The 8,261-nt window shown below is 41.7% G+C and overlaps 6 protein-coding genes across 6 annotated transcripts; all 6 read right to left on the bottom strand.

Moving 5' to 3' along the window:
* Positions 1–271: 271 nt before the first annotated feature.
* Positions 272–586, bottom strand: TM35_000921060 (uncharacterized protein; the record flags this gene model as incomplete). Its single annotated transcript, XM_029031500.1, has 1 exon — positions 272–586. One exon carries the CDS (start codon positions 584–586, stop codon positions 272–274), a length of 315 nt encoding a protein of 104 aa, XP_028877206.1.
* Positions 587–806: 220 nt separating this feature from the next.
* TM35_000921070 (uncharacterized protein) lies at positions 807–1,496 on the bottom strand (the record flags this gene model as incomplete). The annotated part of the gene is made up of 1 exon (XM_029031501.1): positions 807–1,496. The coding sequence occupies one exon, from the start codon at positions 1,494–1,496 to the stop codon at positions 807–809; it is 690 nt and encodes a 229-aa protein (XP_028877207.1).
* An 839-nt stretch (positions 1,497–2,335) lies between these two features.
* On the bottom strand, positions 2,336–2,851 carry TM35_000921080 (uncharacterized protein; the record flags this gene model as incomplete). Its single annotated transcript, XM_029031502.1, has 1 exon — positions 2,336–2,851. One exon carries the CDS (start codon positions 2,849–2,851, stop codon positions 2,336–2,338), a length of 516 nt encoding a protein of 171 aa, XP_028877208.1.
* A 13-nt stretch (positions 2,852–2,864) lies between these two features.
* Positions 2,865–3,689, bottom strand: TM35_000921090 (uncharacterized protein; the record flags this gene model as incomplete). Its single annotated transcript, XM_029031503.1, has 1 exon — positions 2,865–3,689. The coding sequence occupies one exon, from the start codon at positions 3,687–3,689 to the stop codon at positions 2,865–2,867; it is 825 nt and encodes a 274-aa protein (XP_028877209.1).
* A 732-nt stretch (positions 3,690–4,421) lies between these two features.
* Positions 4,422–5,507, bottom strand: TM35_000921100 (uncharacterized protein; the record flags this gene model as incomplete). Its single annotated transcript, XM_029031504.1, has 1 exon — positions 4,422–5,507. The coding sequence occupies one exon, from the start codon at positions 5,505–5,507 to the stop codon at positions 4,422–4,424; it is 1,086 nt and encodes a 361-aa protein (XP_028877210.1).
* Positions 5,508–6,325: 818 nt separating this feature from the next.
* Positions 6,326–7,210, bottom strand: TM35_000921110 (uncharacterized protein; the record flags this gene model as incomplete). Its single annotated transcript, XM_029031505.1, has 1 exon — positions 6,326–7,210. The coding sequence occupies one exon, from the start codon at positions 7,208–7,210 to the stop codon at positions 6,326–6,328; it is 885 nt and encodes a 294-aa protein (XP_028877211.1).
* Positions 7,211–8,261: the final 1,051 nt, after the last annotated feature.

The raw sequence follows: 8,261 nt of genomic DNA on the forward strand, positions 1-8,261 counted from the left end.
AGACGCATTTCGTGCATCTCGTGCCGCACAGCTGCTTTTAGGCGTGTGAGTCGCTCAATCTCACGTAACATTGCATCTCGACACCGCTGCTCTTGTATACTCAGTAGCAACGGTTCTGGCCGTTGTTGTTATTTTTGTTGTGCAAATGCACTTCTTCCACACGGTGATCATTGGTGTTTTTGGTGCTGCTTGTGTATTTGTTATTGTTTATGGTGTTGGGGATAACATTCCCGATGCTGCGTTGATCGTTATGGACGATGTTCCTTAAGCTTTACGGTGTACCTCTCACTCTGCTGCTGTGATGAGATCCTACTGGCATGGACAAGTACACTCTGCAGCCCCATACAGGCTTATAATGATGAGCACTTCTGCTGCTGCTGCCCATACGTAGTGGAGGATGAAGAGGTGTATGGGATGGTGCTAGAAGCAGCCAAAATGAAGAGAAATGTATATGAGTGCATAGAGAGAGAGAGAGAGAGAGAGAGAGAGAGAGAATAGTGAAACCTCTTCCACTAATAATGGGGTGGGTGTTGGCAGGACTCATCCAAGTGAGGGAGAACCCAATGGCGGGATCCATTGGAGTCATCTCTTATTTTTTCCACACTTGAAGGGGACCAATTAATATGGATTCAGAAACTACTTTCATCAGCCACACCAGTACAATGGCTTAGGCGGCAGTCTTCTGTCAGCACAAAGAGAGATATCTCAACAATACAACACCGAGGCTAAGAAAGAAATGGATGTTACTAAACCAGCAGAGGGTAATTCAAGATAGGAACACTGCAAATACACCCAATAAAGAGAAATCAACACCAAAAACAAANACGCACCCACACAGAACTGCTGATACTGCTGCTGCTGTCTGCATCACCCTTCACATTTGGCATTATGGTGTTATTGCTGATTCCAAGGATAGGAGGAATTGTATTGGTGGTGGTGGTGGTCGTAGTAGTTGAAGTTGTTGATTCCTCATCACTTGGGTTATTGGATGGTTCACTCCCTGCAGGTGTACTGCTACCCCCATCGTTTCCAGTAGCAGAACCATTGGCAGTCTCTGTGTCTGAAGATTCGGGAGAAGGAGAAGTGGGTTGTGCTGTTGCTGTACTCTCCGCGTTGACTGCACCTTCACCTGCTGTAGTGTTGACGTTGGCTCCAGTTTGACCTCCAGATGGAGACGAACCATTACTCCCTTCCACACCACCAGCAGCAACAACAGGAGGAGGTGAAGGAGGGGCAATAGGAGGATGAGCAGAGCCATCACTATCAGCAAAAGCATTAGAACGACGCTGATCAGCACAATAAGTTTTAGTATCACGAAGAGTATCAGCAGTACGTTCAACGGCAGCATCAGTTTCATCAGGAGGACGACAATCATCATTACCAGAGTTAGAAGATGAAGAAGAACTCCCGGACGATCCAGCCTCAGCAGCCGCCACGCAAACATAGGCAACACTCATAATTAGAGCCAGAAAATACAATACACGTCGCACCTGCATCTTGACAAAGAAATATTCTTTTAGTTCTTTGTGGATCGTTAACCTGGACGAAGGAAAAAAAGAATCGTATAGAAGAAAAAACAACGAAATAGAGAGACACAGAAAGAACGAGAGAAAAAAGAATAGAAAAATAAACAGAAGTCATAAGAAAAACACAAACAAATCAACATAAACAATAAAGAAAACTTTTATAGTGGTAACTTTGACAATTAAAAGCAAAATAAAAAAAGGAAATAAAGAGCAAGACCAACTTACCCAGTAAACACTCAAACCACGACGAACACCAGTCATGCTTGAAATAATATGCAATTATGAATATAAATGCTTCATTTATTAGTTTTATTAAATTCCCAGAGCAAATCATCATCAGAGAAGCAGGGCACAAAACACACAACCACCCCAGCAAACAATAAACAAAGAAACAGATAGTAACTATTAGCCCAAGTTATCCAAGTAAAAACAGAAATACAACAACTATGGGTGTAAGTCTATATGTGTATATATACGCAATTATAAATATAAATTCATCTGTTATTATTATTTCTTTTCTTTTCACTGCAAAAGGCATTTCACTATCATTATCATCACAGTGCAAGCCCAGATGCACATACAGAGAGTCTCCAAGAACACACCCACACATACAATGGAGTAGCAATAATAATAATTATTATAGGATAAACACATAGAGAGCAAAAACACACACAAAACACATTAACATTAAGAAACAAAAAAAAGAAGGTAATCCCAACAGGTGAAAGATCAGTTAGACTGTAGTGTGGATGTAAAAAAGAAAAAGAAAACAAAGGATGACCTGAGTCACATCACCACCATCACTACAATCAGCACACAAGAATACAGGCCAGTGTAACCACAATCAGTAGTGGAACACGCACCCACACAGAACTGCTGATACTGCTGCTGCTGTCTGCATCACCCTTCTTGTTATTTGCGAGTTCAGGAGGAAGTGTTTTGGAGTTTGTTGTGGTTGATTCTGTATTTTCTGCATCACCTTCTTGGGTGCCTGTTGATCCAGTTCCTGCAGATGAAGTATTATTCTGAGTCGCCATAGCATCAGAAACATCGGAACTCCCTGTGTCTGAAGTGGGAGAAGAGTCAACAGAGGGTTCTGGTGCTCCACGTCCACCTTCAGCTGTAGGCACATCAACACTCTCCTCAGCAGTAGGAGATGTGGGAGTAACTGGTCCAGCAGGTGCTTGTGCAGGAGGAGTAGATTGTTCACTATCTTCTTGTCTTGGAGGTTGTACGGAGTCTTGACGACCAGTTTGATTTTCTGCGGGTTTATTAAGCTCTTCTCTTCTTTCTGGATCCAGTTGAGGTATCTCTTCTTCTTGCATCGCTTCTTTCTCTTTANGTGGTGGTGGTGGTGGTGGTGGTTGATTCTTCATTATTATTGGTTATAGTGTCAGTCTCGTTTGTTGAATCATCCTCTGCAGGTTTCGTAACACCATTAGAATTCTCAGCTTCAACAATATGTCCTTGAGAAGTTTGGTTGTTGTGAGAAGATTGAGGTTGTTCTGTTGTACCGCCGTGGGTGTTCTGAGAAACTGTTGAATCTGTATTAGCTGCACCTGAAGATTGTGAGGAAGAATGAACACCATTTCCTCCTGCATCTTGCTTCTCAATACTTTGAACAGTACCTTTAACGTTCACGTCAACAAGTGGTGAAGATGTTACAGTACTTCTTGTACTCCCAATATTCGTTTGAGGTTCTTGCCGTTCCGCTCCCTGGCCTTGTGGATTGTTGGCATTCCGCTTAGCCTGTACCTCAGAATCAACACCATCACCTCTTTCTCTTGTAAGGCTTCCGTCTTCAGCAGCAAGTCCACCAACACCAACACGACCTTCTGTATTTGTATCCTTTCCTCCACGAGGTCCTTGTGAGGTCTTTGCATTTCCCTTACCACTACTATCACCATCTCTACTACCAGGCTCCGCAAGAGATTCAAGTACAGAATCCTGATCAGGCTCACTAGATATCGGTTCTTTTGGTTGTGCGGACGCCGGTTTCTTTGTTGCGCAAGGATGTTTATCAGGAGAGCAAGACGTAGTATCATCTACGTTCTCTTTCATCGTAGTCTCCAGAGTCGGTTCAGCAGCTTGAGCCAACACACACACAAAGGAGGTGCTCATTATCACAACGATAGTGAGGAAAACGTGGCGTAACTGCATCATAGGAGAACTCTTTTTCTTTTCCTTTGTGAAATCTTAATTAACTGTACAGTGGAAACCCCAAAAAGAAACACGAAAGACAAAGAGTAACCACAACAATAGGACAAAACACAAACTAACAAGCAAAAAAGAAAATAAATGCAGTATCAAACATGTTAGGACACACAAATCGATTACCACTATCAAGACTCACATCGTAAAAACAAACCCTACCAGTTACAGAATGCAATACATCGCAATAACCTTAGTAAGAGTAAAAACAAAAAAAGCCCACACTCACAAATATCTCAAAAAAGGTTGAACCACCCAGCACAATCATCAAGCAAACAAAACATATATTAATTATTAGCCCAATTTATCCAGTAAACACAGGAAATACACCAACTATGGGTGTAAGTCTATATATGTGTATATATACGCAATTATAAATATAAATTCATCTGTTATTATTATTTCTTTTCTTTTCACTGCAAAAAACAGTTCATCATCATCACCATCATCACAGTGCAAGCCCAGATGCACACAGAGAGTCTCCAAGAACACACACAATGGAGTAGCAGTAATAATTATAGGATAAACATAGATAGTAAAAGCAAACACAATAACATTAAGAAACACAAAAAAGAGAAATCCCAACATGTGGAAGATTAGTTAGACTGAAGTGTGGATGCATCCAAAAAAGAAGAAAAGAAAACAAAGGATGACCTGAGTCACACCACCACACCACCATTACAATCAGCACACAAGAATACAGGCCAGTGTAACCACAATCAGTAGTGGAACACGCACCCACACAGAACTGCTGATACTGCTACTGCTGTCTGCATCACCCTTCTTGTTGTTTGTGAGTTCAGGAGGAAGTGTTGTTGTTGTTGTTGTTGTGGTGGTGGTGGTGATGCTGGGTGTTGTATCTGTATTTTCCACATTAGATGAGTTACTTTGAGGTTCACCCTCTGGAGAAGTAGTGCCATTTCCAGCGTTTGCAGTATCAGAATTATTGGCACTCACTGTCTCTGAACTGCTGGAAGAAGACGAAGAAGGTTGTGTTTCCTCAGCATTCGCATTATCTGCTGCACCTTCACCTGGTGCACTGCTGCCGCTGACTCCAGCTTGACTGTCGCCTTCAGTCGGAGCAGCACTCTCCTCAGCAGAAGAAGAAGAAGAAGCAGCAGGTGGAGCAGGTGCATCAGGACGATCAGAAGAAGAACCACCATTAGAACCACCACCAGTTCGATTCACAATAGCACCAGAATCAGCTTGTCCACTAGATGGACCTAGACCCTCTTGTGGACCTTTAGCGGTTGATGTTGGTAAAGTGGGAGCTGGTTCCTTTGGAGATGTGGGAGCTGGTTCCTTTGGAACTTTTGGTTGTGAACAAAGAGTTACAGAAGCTTCCAGGCAATTGGCTTCACTTTCACCATCCTTTTTAGTGCAGTGCTCCATGCCAGGTGGGTCCGCAGAGTCAGCATGAGAATCTTCAGATACTTCACGGTTATTTTCACACTTGGAACCACCCTTGCCTGTATTACGACAAACATCACCATCAGAATCAAGTGGGGGACTAGAAGGTGGACCTTCTTCCCCTTCAGAATCACCTTCGCTGTGGCCACTTCTGACACGATTAGCACCAAGTTGTTCTCTTTCTTCCAATCCTCCCCTTGTCCCTGCACCACCAAGACCTTCACCAAGACTGTTGTCAATAGTAGTGGACTGTCCATGAACAAGATCTCCATGAGGCTGCTCTAAAGTCTCCACACCAGCCACAGCACCCACACAAGCAGCACTAAGCACAAAGAGAAGAAAAAACAGCACACGATTCATCGTCACAATAGCAAGATCTGTTTTTCTTCTTTTAGGTCACCTAACTGAAGAAAAAAAAGAAAATAAAAACAAGCACCCAATAGTAAAGAAACAGAGAGGCAAAAACTATGAAGAGCATAACATAAGTAGCAATCACACATAACAAGGCCACCAGCTTAAACAAAAACAAATCAATAAAAGGTCACCAGAAGCACAGTGAAGAAACAAACGCAAGAAAAATGAAATTAAGATCCTGAATAACAGTCCCACCAAACATAGAAAAAACACAGATCATTCTGTATGTTTGAGGTAATACGCAATTGTGAATAAAAAGGTGTATCAGTTATTCTTATTTTTTTCTGCAGAAAACAGACTACCACAACCGTGCAGGACAAAGCACGCAATGACCCAGACACACCAAAAGCACAAAAAGATATTAATCATTAGCCTATTTACACAGTAAACACTGAAATACACCAACTATGGGTGTAAGTCTATATATGTGTGTATATACGTAATTATAAATATAAATTCATCTGTTATTATTATTTCTTTTCTTTTTCCTCACTGCAAAAAAACAATTCATCATCATTATCACAGTGCAAGCCCACAGGCACACACAGAGAGTCTCCAAGAAAACACACACACAATGGAGTAGCAATAATTATAATTATAGGATAAACACAGAGAGTAAAAAAACACACAAAACACACATTATCATTAAGAAACACAAAAAGAAATCCCAACAGGTGGAAGATTAGTTAGACTGTAAGGATGCATGCAAGAAAAAGAACACAAAGGATGACCTGAGTCACACCACACCACTACCACCACTACAATCAGCACACAAGAATACAGGCCAGTGTCACCACAATCAGTAGGGGCACACGCACCCACACAGAACTGCTGATACTGCTGCTGCTGTCTGCATCACCCTTCTTGTTGTTTGTGAGTTCAGGAGGAAGTGTTGTTGTGGTGGTGGTGGTGGTGTTTTCTGTATTTTCTGCAACATCTTTTTGGTTCCTTGTCGATTCATTCCCTCCAGATCTCATGCCGCTCGAAGTAGTTTCAGTATCAGAAGCTCCGGCACTCCCCGTTTTTGTGTTGTTGGGAGAAGAAGTTTGTGGTGCTCCACTTCCTTGGCTATCAGCACTTCCACCTCCTGCATTGTTGACACTATCTTCAGTTTGGTCTTCACGAACAGCATCAGCCGCATTGACATCTGCACTAGGTTCAACAGAATCGGCAAGTGCTGTATTAACAGCAGTACCAGAAGAACCGGAAGAGCCGGTCTCACCATCTTGACCATGAAGAGCAGCGTCACCCGTTTCAGCAGTTCCGTCAGGTGTACCAGAAATACCATTATCTCCATTTTGACTTTGAACTCGAGGTGCTGCGGCAGGAGGTGCTTCGGGTTTTTTAGGAGGAGCAACAGGTACTTTTTTCTCAGGAACAACTTCTTTTGGAACCTCAGGTACTTTAGGAGGAGGAGTACAATTACCAGTAGTACCCTCAGCAATACCAGTAGTACCAGAAGTAACACCAGCAGGGCACTGAGAATTAAGGGCGACAGGAGTACCTTGAAGAAGAATCTTTGTCTCACTCTCCGTATCAGGGACTTGGTCGGAAAGATCGGCGGCAGGCACTTCTTCAGCGAGGACGTGCACACACGCACATGAGAGCAGGAGAGCGAGGATACACAGCACGTAGCGCATCATTACCATTGCAATACTTCTTGTAGTAGTCTTACTTCAATCGCTTACAGAAAAAGAAAAACAGAAACAAAGAGAATAAATAAAAAAAACACAAGATAAGAACACATACCAAATCAAACAACACTCAACAATTACAGCAGAGACACACACATTGCAGAAAACTGCAACCATAACTCATATAGGGCCCAAATAAAGGGAACAACACAGTACGCAATAACAAACAGATAATACCAATTACCCCAAAATGAAAAAAAAAGAAATTAAAGAGTACGACCATCAAAAGAGTAAAACACAGAAATACAGAACAGTGTCTCATCCTGTAGGACCAAGCATACTTACAAATACATTTATGTGTATTCTTTATCATTTTTTCTCCCCACAAAACACTCCAACACACAATAAAGCAGGAAAAAGCACACAGCGCCCAAGAAAAGAAAACGTGAACAAAAACACATATTAAGAAGAGGACCAGCCGCACAGAAATAACTCACAGACCACTGAGTATGCTGGTCTGTTAAAGCAATTAGGAATACCAATTGTATTAACTTCTAGTTGTCCCTTTGCTATTATAAAACAGATTACCAAAACCGTGCAGGGCAAAAGCACAGACTGACCCACGCACAACAAAGCAAACAAAGAAACAGATATTAACCATTGATATCAACTTAACCAGTAAACATAGAAATATATACCACCTATGGGTGTAAGTCTATATGTGTATATGTAAGCACTTATAAATATAAATTCACCTGTTATTATTATTTCTTTTCTTTTCACTACAAAAAGCAGTTCATCATCATCATCACAGTGCAAGCCCAGGTGCACACACAGAGAGAGTCTCCAATAACACACACACACACAATGGAGCAGCAATAATAATAATTATAGGATAAACACAGAGAGCAAAAAACACACAAAACACACATTAACATTAAGAAACAAAAAAAAGAAAAGAATCCCAACAGGTGGAAGATTAGTTAGACTGTAGTAATGCATACAAAAAAAAAAGAAAAGAAAACAAAGGATGACCTGAGTCACACCACCACCATTACAATCAGCA

Source organism: Trypanosoma theileri (assembly GCF_002087225.1).
Source record: "Trypanosoma theileri isolate Edinburgh chromosome Unknown TM35_Tth_92_V1, whole genome shotgun sequence".
NCBI lineage: Eukaryota > Euglenozoa > Kinetoplastea > Trypanosomatida > Trypanosomatidae > Trypanosoma > Trypanosoma theileri.